The sequence below is a fragment of the Zalophus californianus genome, chromosome 12, assembly GCF_009762305.2.
Source record: "Zalophus californianus isolate mZalCal1 chromosome 12, mZalCal1.pri.v2, whole genome shotgun sequence".
Taxonomy (NCBI): domain Eukaryota; kingdom Metazoa; phylum Chordata; class Mammalia; order Carnivora; family Otariidae; genus Zalophus; species Zalophus californianus.
This window is the reverse complement of record NC_045606.1, coordinates 73570502-73592722: the sequence shown is the minus strand read 5'-3', so window position 1 is coordinate 73592722 and position 22221 is coordinate 73570502. Positions and strand designations below refer to the sequence as shown.

Genomic DNA, 22221 nt, shown 5'->3' with positions numbered 1-22221 from the left:
GGTGACAAGATGGATTCAAGAATAAAGCCTCTCTCTACTCTCATATGAGTTAAGTAATACTACATAATTATGTAATACATTTATAGGAAAGAGTCTCATAGTACAAAAAATTATCTGAAAACTATGGTAGGACCATATTATGTTTTATTAAATCTATAACCTGAGGTTTTTTTCTACACTTAACAGAAAGATACTGAGTATTTTAAAATTTAAAAATACATCTGTCAACTTAATGTATCTACTTGGAACGTTTTCTAGATGGCAAGACATCCACTGAATTTTTAGGTTATTAGCTACTTGAGTCTCCTCTAGAAAGGAATGTTTGGTTGAGTAAAGCCATCACTGATAAATTAACAGCAGACTAGTAAATGTAAAAACAGCAAAAGAGAATTAAATTACTACCTGTCAAATTCCTGACACTGCATGTTCAAAAAAGATGGGGGTAAACATAGAAATGCATGATAGGGGAGAGGGCAGTATCTACTCACTTCTGATTTCCTTAATTCATTAAAACTGTAATTTTTCTAGGAATAGCCTCAACATAGCCAGGCAGTTATCAACCCTTAAGTGAATTTATTTCAAAAGTACTTTGAGATTAAAAAAAAAAAAAAAAGTATTGTAGGTCACTTGGAAAGTAGGATTCAGGGCGCCTGGGTGGCTCAGTCAGTTAAGCGTCTGCCTTCGGCTCAGGTCATGATCTCAGGGTCCTGGGATCAAGCTCAACATCGGGCTCCCTGCTCAGCGGGGAATCTGTTTCTCCCTCTACCACCCCTCCCCCCACCATTTGTGCTCTCTCGGCTCTGTCTCATTCTCTCAAATTAATAAATAAAATCTTAAAAAAAAAAAAGCAGGATTCATTTTCCAGTGAAAGACATACGTAAATAATAAATGTAGATAGTAACTTGGTCCTGGGTCTTTTAATATCAAACCCCATCCATCTATCTACTTGGGAGTGAGGGAAGAATAGGAAATCTGAAAAGGAGACAACAGAGTATGAAAATAGGTAAAATTTTATCTTAAATGCTCAAAGCAAGTTAAATAGGCGACAGTTACACAGTATAGTGGTAAAGATACTCACCAACCTAGGAGTCAGAATATAGAATACCTAGGTTCTGTCCAAACCCTGTTATTAGCTAGCATGGGGCCCACTTACTGGAGTAGCTGACTTCCAAAGTCCCTTCCAGTTCAGAAACTTATTCCATCTACCTACTCATCATCTACTCAACCACCCCTCCACCCAGACACAGTGAAAACAGTGGCTTCTCTGCCCTCGTAGAGTTCTATAGCCCAATCATCCATTTCTAAATACCTGTTGCTGTATTTAGATTTTTATACCCATTACTATTAGTCATGCACCAGTCACATACTATACTTTTCACCAGGTGTCTCCTTCAGTTTAGCCACATTATTTCCCTATTTACTATTCAAACCCTGTTCATCATTTAAATTCAGCTCAAAACCACTTCTAAAGAGAAATTAAAAATTTCTCCCTTTGGGCTCCAAAGGCCTTTGATATGCCTCTATTATGATATTTTATTTAATCTGGCCCAATACTAAACATCTGACTTCCCATTAGAAAATCCCTAAGAGGCTAATTATTTATATCATCATCATAGTGAAGTCTGGCATTCATATGTCAGTTGAATAAAAGGCTCTTTCTGGGTATTTAAAAATTAGACTTGACAGTACTGACGCTTCAGTATGTCTTTTACATACTATGAAACATACTGAACTTGTGCCCTTAGGAAAAATATCCCGTTAAAACCACTCTTATGAATAACAGCCATGTTTTTCCCCTTACAGAGAGATAAAAGAGGGGAAAAATAAGACTAAAAGAGTTAAAGCAACAGGGAAAAGGGGAAAGAAAGGTAGAAAGAAGTACATATATGTAAGAAAGAGAAGTACTTGTACAAAAGAAATTCAGTATCAAAGATCACAACTGGGCGCCTGGGTGGCTCAGTTGGTTAGGCGACTGCCTTTGGCTCAGGTCATGATCCTGAAGTCCATGGATCGAGTCCCACATCGGGCTCCCTGCTCAGCGGGGGGTCTGCTTCTCCCTCTGACCCTCTTCCCTCTCGTGCTCTCTGTCTCTCATTCTCTCTCAAATAAATAAAATCTTTATTTTTTTTTAAAGATTTTATTTATTTATTTGAGAGAGAGAGAGAACGAGAGATAGAAAGCACGAGAGGGAAGAGGGTCAGAGGGAGAAGCAGACTCCCTGCTGAGCAGGAAGCCCGATGTGGGACTCGATCCCGGGACTCCAGGATCATGACCTGAGCCGAAGGCAGTCGCCTAACCAACTGAGCCACCCAGGCGCCCATAAATAAAATCTTTAAAAAAAAAAAGGTCACAACTGAAGAAGAAATGCGACTACAGCTATGCACTTCCTTTGGTGAAACTGCCACTAGGACACATTCTAAATTTTTTTTTTACAATGCTTTGCAAGCTTGTGTTACACAGTTTTGGACAGCCTCGATGATAGGCGATGAATCTTCTTTAGAGGATGAACCAGGTTTGGAGATATTTTCAAAGTAATTCAGAACCAAGTCTGGTGAACAATGAGGATAATACTATTTTTGCTTGAAAATTATTTCATGGAGAGGACACTGTGAACCAGAGTTACATAGTTCTAAAGTCAATCAATGATTTAAGGTATATTTCTTATTTCACAGATACCCTCAAATGTTTACAAAATGAATTCAAATGAATAGTTTTGAGAAATTTGGAATGAAGAATACCACTGAAGTCAACAAAAACAACATTTTCTCTAAGTGTTCATCTAGTTAGCAATCACTTACTGATAGTATAACTACATGCAAGACAGTCTGAACTTTCTACTTAAGGTTTTGATGTTTTTTTCTTGGTATTATACAATAAGCATCTTGTTTTATCATTAGTTACTGATTTCTTCAGACTCATTTCCTTAGAATATCATAGTACTGAGCATTTCAATGTATATATCTCTTGAAATGTGGACAACTGTCCCCATGTTTCATAATAAAAGAGAAATGTAGATCACATTCTAATTTCTTTATAGAACAAATCCAATTTATTTAATTTAAATGTAAAAACCATCATCAGATAAGTACTTCTTTGGACAAATAAAATTTCAATACTTTAATCACTTTTGAGTCAAATGTATGGCTATTTCATACCACTTACATAATTATGAATATTTCTTTTGATCTTCATTAAACTTTATTCTGCGGGGAAAAACTCCTGTTCTTTCAATAAATCAAGTTTCTCACTTTCTTAACTGATAACAACAAAAAAAAACCCACTAATTCTTGCACCTATCCGAAACAACCCACACATTTATTTACCATAGAGAACTGAGAGGAAAAGTACTTTGAAAGTACTGTCGTTAGAAGTTGTAAATGCTGTACATCTTCTTTGCTTCCATAAAATTTTTGTCAACATGCCATACGCTATTATAAAGAAATTTTTACTTGAATACACAAATAATTTAAATAAGGTTTAAAGAATTTAGGAGTAAGTAGCCATTCACTCAGAAGCTAATCAGTAAAGTCAAAAATACAGAGTAAATTGATTTCTATAAAGCACTTTAATAAAATAATCAACAGGAATGGAAGCAACCTCTATGTCCACTGACAGATGAATAAGCAAAATGTGGTACATAAATACTCAGTATTAAAAAAGAAATTCTGACATGTGCTACAACATGAATCACCCTAAAGACATTATGTTTAGAATAAACCAGCCACAAAATGACAAATAATGTATGATTCCACTTCTATGAGACACCTAGTGAAGTCAAATTCATAGAGACAGAAAACAGAATGGTAGTCGACAGAGGCAGAGGGGAGAGGAGAATGAGAAATTACCGTTTAAAGTGTATGGAATTTTAGTTTGGGGAAAAAAAATTCTGGAGATGGATAGTGGTGATGGTTACACAATGTGAATGTACTTAATGCCAAAGACCTGTATGCTTAAAAATAATTAAAATGGTAAATTTTATATTACGTACATTTTCTCAGAAAAGTAATAAATAGGGTGAAAGAGGTGAAGAGGATTAAGAATACACTTATTGTGATGAGTACTAATATACAGAATTGCTGAATCACTATATTGTACAACTGAAACTAATATAACACTATATGTTAATTATACTGGAATTAAAAACAAATAATTAACAGTTGCTACTAAAAAATAACAGGAATTTAAATCAGAAGCAAAATCAGATATGCCTAAAAGTCTGTTGAACCTCTACCTTCATTAGGGTTAACTGTAAAGACAGATCTGATAAAGCCTTGAAACATTACAAAAATAGAGTAAGACAAAATTTCCTCCATTGTTCAGGATTTCACATATCGGGTACAGTATTAGCATGAGAAAAGGTGTCTGGATGGATACTAAACACTCTTTGCAAGGCACCTAAAAATCTGTTTAATTTCGTCATTTTCAATGAGTAATGGAATTGGTTAGCCTACTATATGAGTCTCCACCTTACTTTTGGAGGTGGGAATAGAGAAGAAAATCAATTATTTCTCTGAAATTCTAAGACAGTTGTAGCAAATCATGATTATGGTCACTGGTCCAAAGATGATATACTAGGATTTAGAACTGCCTAGTTTTTTGAATCAGGTACTATATTAGGTACTTTTGAAAGAATAAAACTCCTAATCCTCAAAAATCTATTAGGGTCAAACACTTAACAAAAAGTAAAACCTGCATAAAAAAGCAATCACAATTTCAAAAGTCAAAGTTTCCAAATAATTTTATCCAACCTTGCAAATGCCAAAATGTAGTATTGAGTATATAAGCCAAATACTCAATGAAAAGAGAATTTCATGGCATAATTGTGTCCCTATGTCCCTCTGTGATCAAAAATTTCTTTTAGCTAGGTACACACATATTAATACATATATATATTTAAACTTCATCAAAAATATTTTTCTTCTACTTAAGTACACAGATGTAACATATATATTTAAACTTGATGTGCAAATATCTATTTCAGGGATTAGTGCTTAAAAACCACCTTTAAAACATTTTTTCTCATCATATCACTAGTTATGTTAATATAATATATAATACTTACTGAGCTGCTCCTTCCCTGAGAAGATTATCATTATTAAGCAGTAACCGAACATCTGCAAAACAAGTATTATGTTTTCTATATTATTATTTTTATATGTTTGAAATTTCTATGTAGCTAATGCAGATTATTTTGGTCACGTATTAACATTCCCCACTCTTCCCCAACCCCTAACATGTAAGCAAGATCAAAATTTTACTCTGATGACAAAAATAACCACAAAAACACATGGTATTATTTTCTAAAAGATATTGGTTAGGAACAGAAGAGGGAACTAAATAGAAATTTAAATTTCCCCAGCTATCTGAAAGTTGACTTTATGCTACTTGGCTTTTTTACCTGTTTTTGCTAACTGAAGGGAATCCAAGGAGATTTTTCACTTTTACCAAATGGTACTTATTTCTCCACTTTATGCCATTTTAACTTAAGAAAGATTTCATAGAATGCTCTATTTTCAGATAGCAGGGGAAACCTGTACATGTTATTTTATACCTTATTAATTAATAGCCAATGTAGGCAGACTATAATGTATTTCCAAGGAACCAAAGTGGAGACAAGCTCCATCAAAAAGATCGTCTGATGAGAGCTGTAAAAGATGTCTGCCTCCTAGTCTGACAACACTAACATGAGTTTCAAACGAATTTGCTTCATACAAAAAGGGATTAAGCAAGAAACCACTTGTGAACAGAGCACAGATGTAGACATTTCTGTCCTCAGCTCATGTTCAAACAGCAGATGAATGCATTTAGTTCAATATGGATAACTGCTTTATCTGATTTAGCAATCTCACTTTGGTTATTGATTCTTAATTCTGTTCTAATTTTAGACTCAATATGTAGACATTTGCCTACTCATCATCAAAACATAACTTAAAAAAATACTTTTGTTGGAAAATCTAAGCATTTTATGAAATAAGGAAAAAAAAAAAATCACATAATTTCACCAAACAAAATTCTATTCTAATCTTGGTATACTTTCTTTATTTTTCCTACACACTTGGCTATTTAATACAGTTGCTATCATAAAGTACATACTACAATGTATCCTAATCGTTTCATTAAATGAAAATAACACAAATAACCTAAGCATCTTCCATTAAGAACTGGTTAAATACAATATAAACAGACTATATATAGTTCTTATAAACAGTGTAAAATTGAGCAGCCATTAAAAACAATGTAGATGTGTATTTACCAACATGAAATAACATCCATAACATGATAAAGAGGAAGGGGGAAACCCGGTATGCATAGTATTATCATATTTATGTAATGTTATATATCTTTTATATCTCTCTAAACTGAGAGATGTTAGAAGTATTTCATTCAAACACTGAAGAATTAGAGGGCAGAATTTTATGTGAGTTTCAGGTCCATTTTTGTACTTTGGAAATTTCAGAATGACTAGAAATCATTTTTACATAAATTATAAAGCTACTCCAAAGGAAAAAATATTGACTATTCACATGTTTCTTCTCAGTAGCAGGCCCCAATTTAAAAAATAATCTCTTTTGCTAACCACTAAATAATACTAATTCGATTTCTAAATTAACTGATTTTAAACAATGGAAGCTACTGCCTAAAAAATTATTCTAAAAAATACAGACATTTAAAATTTTAGTTATTTCTATCTCACAAAACTAGGGAGTTCTATTTGATAAATATGACACTTTCATGTTCTATATTTAAAACATAATCATGGTACTGCATGGTAGTGTATCTTTTCCAGTTCTAAATGGAAAAAAATTTAAAAGCAGGATCTATTTGATCCAGTTAGCTTTACTCTGGAAAGTTTTTATTATAAGGAAAGTACAGAAGAAGAAATAGAAAGACAAAAGAATCTGAATAAAATCTACTCTTAAAAAAAGGATTAGGGGGGCGCCTGGGTGGCTCAGTCGTTAAGCGTCTGCCTTCGGCTCAGGTCTGGTCCCAGGGTCCTGGGATCTAGCCCCGCATCGGGCTCCCTGCTCTGTGGGAAGCCTGCTTCTCCCTCACCCACTCCCCCTGCTTGTGTTCCCTCTCTCGCTGTGTCCCTCTCTGTCAAATAAATAAAATCTTTAAAAAGGGGGGGGGCATGTATTTCAGAGTTCCAGCCAAGATCTACCACATCAGTTTCTGAGAATGAAGACCAGAAATTTATGTTTCAATGATTCTAACATAGCCAGCCTAGGAAATAGTATTTGGGAACCACCAACCTAACAAGATTTTATGACTTTGCAATTCTAAATCTGTTGCTTCTCTTGGAATCATCATACTGGTGTTATCAACAAAAATAGCAATAAAAATAATCAAATCATGGCATTTCCCCCTCAAATATTTAATTCCTTTTTAACTCTAAAATACTCCCCATTTAAAACTTAAATAATATCCTACATCCCACTTCTATTCCATAGCTTACTCTCCACCCCAAGCCTACTGAATGGCTTACCCTAAATGCCCAAATTTATTGTACCTCAACACAGAACTTACCGACATCAATTTCCAGTGAGACTTAGAAAAGCAATTTCTAGGACTCATACATTCTTTTAGGGTCTTTCTGATTAACAAATTTGTAGGGTATTTAATTCAAGGTAAGAACATTCAGTGAAAAACATCTAGAATTACGACTTATTCTTGGTTCTATAAATTACACAAAGAGTCTGGGGGCCACTGACTTTACTGCAGTTTCACCATTATCAATTCAAATTACATGCCAACTTTTGAACCTAAGGAACAGTCTGTAGTTAAACCAAAGAGGAAGCAGAAATATTTGTGAATTCTCTCCCAACTTCCCAATTCACTACTTTAGATTTTACAATTATCTTAAAAGGCAGAATACAGTGTAGACCCCATTCTTTCTCTAAGTGTAGCTCAGTGGTTAAATTTTTAAATGCATAAAAATTATCATGTAGCTGTATGCAATAAAGTATGTATTGTAGTTTGTGGATGATTTAAGGAATTTTCAAGGGTAATTTTAACTTTACAAAATTTTTACTTCATTTTTTGACTTTAAACCTGATCTTTTTTTGAGGTGAGAATCCATTATATCTTATACTATAAATGAAAATGAGAGATTAAACTTCTTTCAAAACATGTTTAAATAGTTTACTCTGGAATAGAATGTTTTAAAAATTAAATTGAAGAGTCCTGTGTAAATTAGTTTCAATTTTAGACAGTGAAGGCCAAATATATATAAGTAGAAATAACACATTTACAGTACCTATGGTAATTTATTCTTAAAACTGCTTAAGGAAAGTTTTGTAAAAAGATCACTACAGGCCATTTTCTTGGTGACTGTTTCAACCACGTCATTCTCACTGTTAAAGAGGAGCTATTGTTAGTTTTTACAGCAACCAGGAGACTGTATAAAAGTTTAAATTTCTAATCTATGGTAGATAACTATAAAAATGTTTGCCCCTGAGGTTTAAAGAAAGGTATACTGTGAACTAATTTGTAAGATATAAATTAGTTTTTACATGCGGTCTCATCTTCTGAACATGGTGAAACAATGCCCCCCCCCTTTTGGTTGTTCATATTATTTTAGGTTTTTCTTTAAAAGGAATATAAAAATGCATTTCAAAATTCCAAAAAATAGCTAAAATTAAAATTCTATCTTCTAATACTCTTTTAAGGTGGTTAACTTACTGAAACATAATTATCATATATATCATAAATATATTCTAGCCATTATGAAATCCATAGTGACAAAAATTTTCACTATAATTCAGAAAGTACAGATTTTTCTACATACTCCCCCGTCCCCTTAGCTTAGTTCTTTTGGTTATGTAATTTATTCTTTTAAAAAAAGGAATGCTTGATATATGAAGCCTTAGTGCTATGAATTAAACACTCACCATTAAACACCTCATTAAATTCTCCAGGAGGGGCATGAATAATGAATTTTGCTGCTATACGCACCTAAAATAGAAATGAAGATATAAATGTTCCATGGCATAGGCCTCTGCTAAAATAACCAAAAATACATTCAAAATTATACTACTTCAAAGTTCTACTGAAAATGGCTTAAAGATTTTTTTCAAAGACAGTGACACTTCTTCAAACACCTTAAGTTTATTACCATTCAATCATTTATTATAATCACAATGTATGGGCTGAATGAAGATAAAATTCATATTTAACACATTTAAGGATTCAAAGCTACCTACATATAAACATTTTCTTATAAGTAAATTCTTCTTTTAAACTAAAATGGAAAAAAGTATCAATCAAGAAAATCTGTATGTGTGAAGAAATAAGATGTATTTAGGTATAATAAAGAAAATAGATATACTATATGTTTCTTTAAAATCACAAATTAGTGAAAAATGTATAAAAGAACAGAAAGAAAGGTCTAAATTCAAAATGTTTTTAACATGAGACCTGGGTGGACCTTAGGAAATTTTAGTTCAAAGATACATGGGAGAGAAAATATCAACAGGCATACTGACAGGCACATTTTAAGAGAATAAAGGCCGTGCCTGATAAAGAGATCAATTACTAATGAAAATAAGAGAGTTTAAAAGGCATGCCCAATACTCTAGTTTAATGAAGAAGTCTTGACTGTTTATAACAGTTTTCCAATAAACTTGTAACTAAGTTGTGGCAGACTTCCCCAAAATGGCATTTTCCCCCAACAAGCAGTAGCACCAGCAATCTTGTCAGAAACTCAGTCGTGGGCCCCACCCTGACTGGATGAGACTCTGGAAATGAAGCCCAGGAAACAAGATAGATATCCAGGTGATTTTTTTTAATGCACATTCATGTATTTACTGATTTCAATATTGCCAAGGGACTACCCTTGGCAAAAACAATTATTTTCATATTTCCCACTTTATTAGCACTGTCATTATTCTGATGTGGAAACTAAAAATAACAGAAAGAAAAGGAAACAGTAATACATGTTTGTGTATAGATGTGTATGGGTGCACGCATCTAAGTACACATATGATCTTCAGGGGCGCCTGGGTGGCTCAGTCATTGGGCATCTGCCTTCGGCTCAGGTCATGATCCCAGGGTCCTGGGATCGAGCCCCGCATCGGGCTCCCTGCTCTGCCAGAGGCCTGCTTCTCCCTCTCCCCCTCCCCCTGCTTGTGTTCCCTCTCTTGCTGCATGTCTCTCTGTCAAATAAATCTTTAAAAAAAAAAAAAAAAGTACACATATGATCTTCAGAGGAGACAGATGAAAAAGAGGTTATCTATGGCTAGAAAGACGATGTTCTTAGTTAGAAGCCACATAGGTAACAAGGCCTTAAAAAGGTAGAAAAATGTCAATTTAAAACAAAAAAGAAAAGACTTTGTAGCTGGAACACTAAAAAGTTTGAAGTAAAATCTATACTGTTATGCGATACCACTGAGAGATAACAATGATGAAAATGATTTTTTTTAAATGGGATTATTTAAATTAGTGCTTACCAAGCACTCTCCATGAATTATTTCATTTATTCTTCAACAACAACCTTATGAGGTAGTTCCTATTATATCTGCATTTTTTTGATGAGGTAACTGAAGCAGAAGAAGTTAAGTAACTTGGTCTGATTCCTGAATCCACACTTTTATTCACTATACTATGCTGCCTCTCAGATTTAAAATAGTTTTGGTAGAATGGGTACAATCCTCCCACCAAAGGATGAATGTGTAGCCACCAAACAACTGTCTGAATACAAACTTTTTTTTTGGTGTTTAAAATGTCAATAGCAACAACTAAAAGAAACAGAAAATTCCTTGAAAGACACAAAAACTAAAGTTCACTCAGGAAATAACCTGCATATTCCTAGATCTGTTAAATAAACTGAATTTGTTGTTAAAAGCCTTCCAACAAATCAAATTTCAGGTTTTCTTACACCAAACATTTAAGGAAGAAGTAATACCAATTCTACACAAATTATTCCTGAAAACCAAGGAGAACACTGTCCAATTCATTTTAAAACAACGGTGTTATCCTATAACAAAGACTTAATCCTCAATAAAATAACAGAAAATTGAATCTAAGACTATATAGAAAAGATAACACATCATGACCAAGCGTAGTTTATCCTGGAAATGTAGAGCTGTTTCAATACTGAAAACCAGTAACAGCAATTCACAATATCAACCTATTAAAGATGAAAAACCATAGATCATTTCAATAGATACAGAAAAATTTTTGATAACATTCAACCAATCATGACAAAAACTCAGCAAATTAAGAAGAAAATGTCCTTAATCTGATAAAAGGTATCTGCAAAAACAAAAACAAAAAAGCCTACAAGCTAACATCACCCTTAATGGTCAAAGACTGAATGTTTTCCCCCTAAAATCAGAAATGAGACAAGAATGTTTGTTCCTTCCACTACTATTCAACATCATATTGTCTTAGTGCAATAAGAAAGTGATTTCAGGGCGCCTGGGTGGCTCAGGTGGTTAAGCAACTGCCTTCGGCTCAGGTCATGATCCTGGAGTCCTGGGATCAAGTCCCGCATCAGGCTCCCTGCTCAGCGGGGAGTCTGCTTCTCCCTCTGACCCTCTTCCCTCTTCTGTTCTCTCTCATTTTTTCTCTCAAATAAATAAATAAAATCTTAAAAAAAAAGAAAGTGATTTCATAAATAAAATAGAACTTTCTATCTGCAGACAACATGATTGCTAACAATGAAAAATCCCAAGGAATCTAAAAAATAATAATTTATGTATAAATCTAACAAAACAGGTACAGGACTAGTGTGCTGAAAACTACACAAAACACTGATCAAAGAAATCAAAGAAGAGCTAAATAAATGGAGAGATGTATTATGTTCATAGAATGGAAGACACAATAATGTGAAGATGACAATTTTTCCCAAACTATTCTATAGATTCAAGGGAGGCCCAATCAAAATCAAAGCAGAATTTTTCTGATACACATCAACAAGCTGATTCTAACATTGATAGGTTTTCTACGTTATTACTTTTCTATGTATAAAGAATGTAATGGACCCAGATTATTCTGGCCATGTATTAAAACCCCCCCCAAATGTAAGCAAGATAAAAAAGTCACTGTGTTGACGAAAATAACCACAAACACATACACATGGCATCAAAAATAGATTCTGGTTAGGAAATGAGAGAATGAAATATGTTATTTTACTCCCTTAATAGTAAATGCAAAGTAGTAAAGACAAATGAACGAGAATAGCTAAAACAATTTTTGAAAAAGAACAAAATCGGAAAATTCAGGCCACCTGATTTCCTGATTTCAAGACTTATCACTGGATCTGAACTAAGAGTCCAAAAACATACTCATATATATAGCCAAATGATTTTTGATAAAGGTGCAAAGGCAATTCAATGGAGAAAGGATATCTTTTCAACAAAGGATATTCAAACAATTAGATATCCATGAGCAGAAACATGAACACCAAACTAAACATCGTATCTTATTAAAAATCTACATCAAAATGGATCATAGCTCTAAATATAAAACATGAAACTTAAAAAAATTAAAAAGAAACAAAATCTTCATGACCTGGGATTAGGCAGAAAATTCTTAGACATATTAAATCATGATCCATTAAAAACTGGACTTCATTGAAATTAAAACCTTTTGATCTGTTAAAGACACTGTTTAGAGAATGAAAAGACAAGCTACAAATTAGAGAAAATATTAGCAAATCACATATCTGACGAAGGACTTGTATCTATACACTCAAAAGTCAACAGTAAGAAAATAGTAAGCAAAAGACTTGGACACTTCTGGGTAGGATATACAGAAGACAACATAAATACACAAAAGGACGTGCAACATCATAAATCATTAGGGAAATGAATATTGAAATCATGAAACACTACTACATACCTAACAGAATGCCTAAAAAACAATGCTGAGGATGCAGAACTGGAACTCTAATACATGGCTGTGGCAACCCAAAATGGTACAAACCAGTTTAGAAAACAGTTTGGCAATTTCTTATAAAGTTAAGCACGCACCACCTAACAATCTTACTCCCAGGTATCTACCCCAGAGAAATGCAAACCTATGTCCACACAAAAATCTATTCACTGGACAACTGGGTGGCTCAGTCAGTTGAGTGTCCAACTCTTGTATTTCGGCTCAGATCATGATCTCAGGGTCATGGGATCGAGCCCCATGTAGGGCTCTGCATGCTCTCTCTCAAAAAAATAAAAATAAAATAAAATAAATAAAATCGGGCACCTGGGTGGCTGAGGTGGTTAAGCGTCTGCCTTTGCCTTTGGCTCAGGTCACGATCCTGGAGTCCTGGGATGGAGACCCGCTGATGAGGCTCCCTACTCAGTGGGGAGTCTGGACCTTCCTCTCCCTCTGCTCCTCCCAACGCCCCCCACTCGTGCTCTCTTCTCTCTAAATAAATAATCTTAAAAAAAAAAATCTATTCACAAATACTCAAAACTGAAAACCCACAACCCAAATGTCCATAAATGGGTGAATAAAAGGTGGTGTTTCTACATAACGGAATACTACTATATGTTTTATGTTTTTTCAAAATTACTTTCTTCTAAAAGTTTAAAATTACTATTAAAATCAACAGCCGAAATACAAAAAATAATTTTTAACAGACAAGGGTGGAGTAGGATATGGAAGCAGTAGGATATAGAAGTAGGAAATGGAAGCTAAATATATATTAGAGTCTATTACGATTATGTAAATCACTTCTTAATTTCCTTCATGACACCCCTGCCCCCCCCCCGCCCCCACTGAGGTAAGGAGTTGTTAGCATTTAAAACAAAGTCTTAATCAATACCACAGGTAACAAAAACTGGTAACTTGTTGATGAATTTATCAATATTTCTTTTGAAAACATTTGGAATTTTGAGGTAATTTGGGTTTTTATTTATTTATTAGAGAGAGCATGGGGGGGGATTCGTACAGGGAGAGGGAGAAGCAAGCCTGAGGCAGGGCTCTATCCCAGGAACCTGGGACAATGACCTGAGGCCACCTGGGTGCCCGAGGTAATTGTTTCTAACAGTCCTAATGACTTATAAAACTGACAAAATTAAAGTACTAATAGCAAGCAGTATATATGTAGCATATTTGGTGATACAATTAGCTAAGTTGTTGAGCTTTAAAATTTTAAGTAGTTTGAAAAAAAAAGCCTTATACCATTTAGAGTTTTAGTTCTATTTGGAGTTTTCACCAAGAAAGCAAAAATGATCTAAATTTTTTTCCTATAGACTTATTGGCCCTTGTTATTGCTAAATGTATACATTTAGTATGCAGTAACCAAAAACAGTTAACAGACTGCTCACAAGACCCAAAGTGAATGGTGGGTCAAAAGAAGTACCATTAAGGATAGGAAGTCATAGGAGCTGTCAGTGAACACAAAACACAACTTGGATCATACCAGCTATGCCTGGACATTGTAATCTGGTCTTTGTGAATTTCACTAAGAATGTGAATTTTGGATTTCTCAGGTTCTAAAGGAAAGGAAGTATATCTGCCACAGTAAATGCTTAATTGTCTTCTAAGAAATTATTTATTCATCAGGGTATTTTCTAAGCACTGCTATAGACTCAAGTGTTCCCCTATATTTATCCTTCTCGCTGACTTTTTTTTCCTCTTAAAAACTATTTATTCTAGCCCACTTCTAAATCCAAGAAAAGAAAAATGGTCATACAACAAGAGGTCCCAAGAGTAGAATGAATTTCTGAAAATAACCAAAATCATATTTCCTTGAAGTTTTTCTAATATACATGGAGTTATACTCTATTTATCCCTTGGAATATTACAGCTTTTCTGGAAGAGCCCAGTGAATTATTATATACATTCCTGGCCCTCTGCTAAATCTTCTGCATAACCCACCATTTTCCTCCATGTATTATTCAAAATCAAATCCTTCTAAATTGGAATCAGATTCAGGAAAGAGTTACTTTATTGTTATTTCTCTTTTTTTGAGGGGGGCAGAGGGAGAGGAGAGAGAGAAAAAGAATTAAGGAAAGAGTTATTTTATTATTTTTTTCTTTCCTTTTTTTTTTTGAGGTGGGGGCAGAGGGGGAGGAGAAAGAGAATCTTTTTTGTTTTGTTTTGTTTTTTTAAAGATTTTATTTATTTGACAGAGAGAGAGAGCGAGAGCAGGAACACAAGCAGGGGGAGTGGGAGAGGGAGAAGCAGGCCGCCCTCGGAGCAGGCAGCCCGATGTGGGACTCGATCCCAGGAACCTGGGATCATGACCTGAGCCGAAGGCAGCCGCCCAACGACTGAGCCACCCAGGCGCCCGAGAAAGAGAATCTTAAGAGCCTGGTGTGGGGCTTGATCCAACAACCCTGAAATCATCATCTGAGCAGAAATCATGAGTTGGGCACTTAACTGATTGAGCCACCCAGGCGGCCCCCCCTTTTTTTTAGAGAAAGCAAGGGGGGGTCAGAGGGAGAGGAGAGAGATAATCTATTTTATTGTATTTCTAAACTGCAATTCTAGATTGGTGCGAGTAGGGGGGGGGAGGTGTGGCTAGATGGGGAGATTAACTCTTATCTATGTTAGTCACTGGCAGCTGATAGGCATACTTCATAACAACTGCACCAAGAAGTGTAGTTTTAAAAAAAAGTTAACCTATTAGCATAGAGCTTAATGTACTGCCCTGAGCTAAAAGCTGAAAGAGCTGTATTTTTCCTTTTCTTCCTCTTGGATCCAAATAATATTTGTGTAAAATATGCAAAAAGATAAACATAACATAAAAAGTATATTCCATTCCTTTGTGCTTCTGGTAAAACAGCAGATACCACATGTGACTATAAAGTTACTTATATAGAAAATAAAGTGGCATATTCAAAATAATATCCAAAATGTTAGTATACATTAATCCCACAAAAAAATAACTTCTGCCTATCAACTCTGAGATAGCTCAAAAGTATTATTCATTGTCAAACTTTTTTTTGTACACTGTTTTTCTTATGGGCTTTCTTCATTTTTTTTTTTTAAACTTATTTATTTATTTGAGAGAGAGACAGAGAGTGCACACGCAGGGGAACCTCGAGTAGGCACAAAGCCCAAAGTGGGGCTCAATCATGATGTGAGCCAAAACCAAGGGTCAGATGCTTAACCAACTGCCCCATCCAGGCACCACTCTTTCTTCCTTTAAAAGAAATTCCACAATTCAAACAACAAATTAAGTAATGACAGTAATGGGTAGTAACTCACAGAGTAAGAATCCATGAGTCCATACTGACACAAAGAAATGAACAAGGGTAAGCTCTTCATTAGAATTTCAACTAATGAATGTAGAAGGAATGACTGAATTAGAAAATCACCTTGAGGACCATCACAGTAATTGTTGCATGCAAAAATCATCAAGGGATGCTAAAATTTATGGATAAAAGTATGATAAAATGACAACAGGACATTCATATGGTCTGAAAAGTATCTTTCCAAATAATGATAAAGGGTAAATAATTCTACACTGAAGAAACTTGCCAACACATCACCTTTACCAAATGATCAAAGTTGTAAATAACAGGAAAAACTGACATCATATGCCTCCTAATAGGATACAATGAGGATACAACATCACTTACAGCCAAAACTTCATAGGCTGAATCTAATCATGAGGAAACATCAAACCAAAATTGAGGTGCAGTCTACAAAATAACTAGTCTGGACTCCTCAGAAGTGTTAAGGTCATAAAGACAAACAATGCTGAGAAGCTGTTCCAGATTAAAGACATTACAATAAAATTCAATATGATCCTGGATTAGATCCTGGACCAGCAACTGGTGAAATAGGAATGGGGTCTGTTGATTAGAAAATAGTACTGTATCAATGTTTAACTTCTTGATTTTGATAACTACACTGTGGTTTGGCAAGAGAAAGCCCTAAACAGTGAAGGACTTACAGAGTAGGAAAAAAATTTCTCCTCTACTCTGAGGTTATGGGGATTTTCTCCTACATATATATTTTTTTAATTTTAAAATTTTGCTCTTTGCATTGGGCGCCTGGGTGGCTCAGATGGTTAGGCGTCTGCCTTCGGCTCAGGTCATGATCCCAGGGTCCTGGGATCGAGTCCCACATCGGGCTCCCTGCTCCTTGGGAGCCTGCTTCTCCCTCTGCCCCTCTCTCTCTCTCTCTCTCTCTCTCTCTCTCTGGCTCTCATGAATAAATAAATAAAATCTTAAAAAAATAAAATAAAATAAAATAAAATTTTGCTCTTTGCATTTAGGTCTTTACTCCACCTGGGACTGATTTGTGTGTATGATGTGGGATAGAGATACATTTTTTTAATTATGCTGTCATATGGATAAATAAAACCACCTAATACTATTTGTTAAAATGAATGTGTATGTCCACAAAAAGAATGCATAAGAATGTTCATAAGCAGCCTTATTCATAATAATCCCCAATGTCCATCAAGAAGAAAATGGGGGCGCCTGGTTGGCTCAGTGGGAAGAGTGTGCGACTCTTGATCTCAGGGTTGTGAGTTCAAGCCCCATGTTGGTTGTAGAGATCACTTAAATAAATAAAACTTAAAAAAAAAAAAAAAAGAAGAAGAAAATGGATAAATTAACTGGGGTACTGATGCAAGCAACACCATGACTAAATCTCAAAAACAAGTTGAGTGGAAAGAAGCCAGACATACACACATACACACACACACACACACACAAACATACTGTGTGATTCCATTTATAAGACATCCAAAATCAGGGAAAACTAATCTATGGTTATAAAAGTTAAAGTATGATTGGGCAAAAGATGCAGGGATTGATCAGAGAGAAGCATCAGGGAATTTTCTAAAGTGTCAGAAAATGTTCTCTAAGTGAATGGTAGTTACACACATATTTTGAAAATTCACTGAACTGAATATTTAAGACTTGTGCATTTTATGGCAGGCAAATTATACCTCAACTAAAAAAATTTTTTTTAAATCTCTCATACATATGACAGTATATATCTTATTTTTATTATGCATAAAATGTTAACTTTAAAACTTAGTAACCATAGCCATACAGATGGCCAATAGACACATGAAAAGATGCTCATCATCACTTGTCATCAGGGAATGCAAATCAAAACTACAATGAGGTATCTCTTCACACCTGTCAGAATGGCTAAAATTAAAAACATAAGAAACAGCAGGTGTTGGCAAGAATGTGGAGAAAAGGAACCCTCTTATATTGTTGGTAGGAAAGCAAACTGGTGCAGCCACTCTGGAAAACCAGTTTGGAGGTTCCTCAAGAAGTTAAAAAGAGAACTCCCCTGCGATTCACCAATTGCACTCCTGGGTATTTACCCAAAGGATATAAAAACACTAATTCAAAGGGATACATGCACCTGTATGTTTATAGCAGCATTATTTGCAATAGCCAAACTATGGAAGCGGCCCAAGTATCCACTGATTGATGAATGGATAAAGAAGATGTGACGTGGGGCGCCTGGGTGGCTCAGTTGGTTAAGCGACTGCCTTCGGCTCAGGTCATGATCCTGGAGTCCCGGGATCGAGTCCCGCATCGGGCTTCCTGCTCAGCAGGGAGTCTGCTTCTCCCTCTGACCCTCTTCCCTCTCATGCTTTCTATCTCTCATTCTCTCTCTCTCAAATAAATAAATAAAATCTTTAAAAAAAAAAAAAGATGTGATGTGTGTGTACACACACACACCACCCCACCCCCATGGAATACTACTCAGCCATAAAAAGAATGAAATCTTGCCATTCACAACAACATGAATGGAACTAGAGAGTACAATGCTAAGTGAAATAAGTCAGAGAAAGACAAATACCATGATTTCACTCATATGTGGAATTTAAGAAACAAAACAAATGAGCAAAGGGAAAAAAAGAGAGACAGATAAAAAAACAGCCTCTTAACTAGGGAAAAAACTGATGGTTGATTACCAGAGGGAAGGTGGGTGAGGGGGTGGGTGAAACAGGTGATGGAGATTAAGGAATGCACTTGTCATGATGAGTAACAGGTGACAAATAAAAATTTAGGGGCACCTGACTGGCTCAGTAGATGGAATGTGCAACTCTATCTCAGAGTTGGGGGTTTGAGCCCCATGTTGGGTGTAGAGATTACTTAAAATAAATAAATATTTTTTTAAAAAGGTTAAAAAAACGTTAGTAGCCATGATAATTAATGACATGTATTATTTGCTTATTTTCTAATTAAGAATCACAAACCTTTAACATTAATTTTTATTGCTAAAAAATCCACAAAATATATTTATCCAACATTTTGCTTTTTTTTAAGGAGATTCCACACCCAATGTGACGTTTGAACGCACGACTCCAAGATCAAACATCATCGCGTGCTCTACTGAGATAGCCAAGCACCCCTAACACTTTAATAGAAAATACAGTAAAAAAAGTTTTAAGATTCTATTTATTTATTCGACAGAAAAAGTGTAAGAAGAGTACAAGCAGGGGAAACAGGAGAGGGAGAGGGAGAAGCAGACTCCCTGCTGAGCAGGGAGCCCGACATGGGGCTCGATTCCAGGGCCCTGGGATCATGACCTGAGCTGAAGGCAGATGTTTAACTATCTGAGCCACTCAGGCGCCCCAGTAAAAAAAGTTAAAGGTAGAATTTTAAAGAAAAAAAATTAAGAACCTTAGGCTTTCATTCTGAATTACAGAGTAATATGTTGGCCTAAATCTATACTACCTAGGACATCTGTCTCAGTCTTCTTAAAAAATACTGGGGGTTCTGGAGTGCCTAGATGGCACAGTTGGTTGAGCACCCAACTCCTGGTTTTGGCTCGGCTCAGGTCATGATCTCAGGGTCATGAGATGTAGCCCCATGTCGGGATCCTTAACTCAGTGCGGAGTCGGCTTGGGACTCTCTTCCTCTTCCTCTGCCCCTCCCTTCTGCACTTGCACTCTCTTTCTCTCAGATAGATAAATAAATCTTTTAAAAATAAAATACTGGGGGCGCCTGGGTGGCTCAGTTGGTTAAGCGACTGCCTTCGGCTCAGGTCATGATCCTGGAGTCCCAGGATCGAGTCCCGCATCGGGCTCCTGCTTCTCCCTCTGACCCTCCCCCCTCTCATGTGCTCTCTCTCTCCCTCTCTCTCTCTCTCAAATAAATAAATAAAATCTTTAAAAAATAAAAATAAAAATAAATAAAAATAAAATACTGGGACATTTTTGCTTACATTGAGGACTCCGGTCAGATAATATTTTTACTCATTTCCTTTATCAGTGGACAATTTATAAGAAGGAAATCTCAATGCTTACACTGAATAAACTGAAGTCACCTTCCTAAGAAATCCCACAGTAATGAAATGTCTACATTTTGAACTCTATAGTTTTCATCAAATAGATTCTGTTTGCAGGGAAGACTCGACTGATAAGGATTGATGAAGTATGATGTCCTATGGAAGAGGGTTGACCAAGAAAATAATATAGGGTAAAATAAGTAAAAATCCTTAACACTTCAGTTCTAAATCATTGCACCAAACTATATAAATGTTACAGTTGTATCTACCATCTCATTGGCAAATATGTTAGAATTTGTTCTCGAAAAATTATACTAAAATCTCCTACTGAATTTATTTTTTAAAAAATGTGGCTAACTTTCCATCTCTTATGCTTTCCAAAATCCTCAATGTTTAGCACTGATTTAGTCTGGGAAGAAAAATTCAGATGAAAAAGAAAATCAGAGAGGGAACAGACTTTTGCCTATATATTACCGTATCTGAGTGCTCAGAATGGTGCCTGGCAGATAGAAGGCTCTCAGATATTTGCTAAATAACTAAACATTCAATATCCCTTCAAGGCAGGATTCCTGTTGCCCCTGCCCTATACTCTGCGCTCAGCAGATAGTTATTATATGTTGAATAAATCTATAAGCAAGAATAATCTCTCATTTATTTAGAACATTTAGGGAATGTAGTATTTCAATGAAATGAACATTTTTAGGAGTTATCACTAATGCAATTCTATATATAAACTTTTAATTTTCAAATAAACTATACTCAAACCACAAAAACTTATGCTAATGTAAGGAAGCAGTATAGTACTCTCTGGAGTCAGACTGACTGGGTTGGATTTTCATCTCCACTACTCATTAGCTATGTAAACTTGGGTAAATATATAATATTAGCTGTTATCATATATATTATATATTATTAGCAACAAGATAATAAGTGTACCTGTATACCTCTAGTATTCTTACAAATAGCCCTGGAACACAGATATTTTCACATTACATGTTAGTTTCTTTGTGCCTATAGTGACAGAAGGGTGGCATATGCCCAGGCATTTCTGTGTTGTTTGCAGTGCATGCACTTCCACACACCGACATCCTTTCTCCTCACTTGGAAATCATCCTTTCCCTCTCTACTTGACTCTGCTCATCTCTAAAACCAGTGATAGCAACACTGGAGAAAAAGCTGTTATCCTAGCTACATGGTGGGAATGTGCAAGATCTGCACTTTTATCTAAGACAAATGATCCGTACCCAAGTTTTGATCTGTTTAACTTTTATAAACTTCCATTTTTTATAGGGAAATTAAGGGGATGAAATATACCATTATTTCTTAAATTTAAAAACCCGTGCCTCTGGGGCACCTGGGTGGCTCAGTTGGTTAAGCAACTGCCTTCGGCTCAGGTCATGATCCTGGAGTCCGGGGATTGAGTCCCGCATCGGGCTCCCTGCTCAGCAGGGAGTCTGCTTCTCCCTCTGACCCCATCCCCTCTCATGTGTTCTCTCTTTCTCTCTCTCAAATAAATAAAATCTTAAAAAAAAACAAACCCTGCCTCTGTTAGAGAAAATAAAATGTTATGAGATAGCTATTACTTTTAATTTATGAAAGAGAAAACAGAGATCCAGAATTGGGATTTGAATGAAGTGTTCAAATGAAGTCCAAGGCTTTTCATAGAGCTGCTTCCCAGTACAGCATCATCTTTCTATGATGGTTCAGAAGACTGGCTGAGAACAAAAGAAAACTCTAGGCAATCTCACCTACTTCTACCACTTTTTTTTTTAATTTTTTTTAAGATTTTATTTATTTATTTGAGAGAGAGAGAGAGCATGAGAGGGGGGAGGGTCCGAGGGAGAAGCAGACTCCCTGCTGAGCAGGGAGCCCGATGCGGGACTCGATTCCGGGACTCCAGGATCATGACCTGAGCGGAAGGCAGTCGCTTAACCAACTGAGCCACCCAGGCACCCCTACTTCCACCACTTCTATTAGCCCCACACAACAGCTCTCAAGTCTATACATCTACCACACTGTTTGCCAAGATCAACATGCATTTTTCTAGGGGCACCTGGG

At 35.6% G+C, this 22221-nt stretch overlaps 1 protein-coding gene across 1 annotated transcript in view; it reads right to left on the bottom strand.

The window, feature by feature from the left end:
- Positions 1 to 22221, bottom strand: part of CAPZA2 (capping actin protein of muscle Z-line subunit alpha 2) — a 63731-nt gene that overhangs the window by 20393 nt on the left and 21117 nt on the right. The window contains exons 2-3 of the mRNA XM_027573648.2: positions 8892 to 8955; positions 5063 to 5114 (exon numbers count right to left, since the gene is read on the bottom strand). Coding sequence (XP_027429449.1) covers positions 5063 to 5114; positions 8892 to 8955 — 116 coding nt within the window. The remainder of the gene's footprint in view (positions 1 to 5062; positions 5115 to 8891; positions 8956 to 22221) is intronic.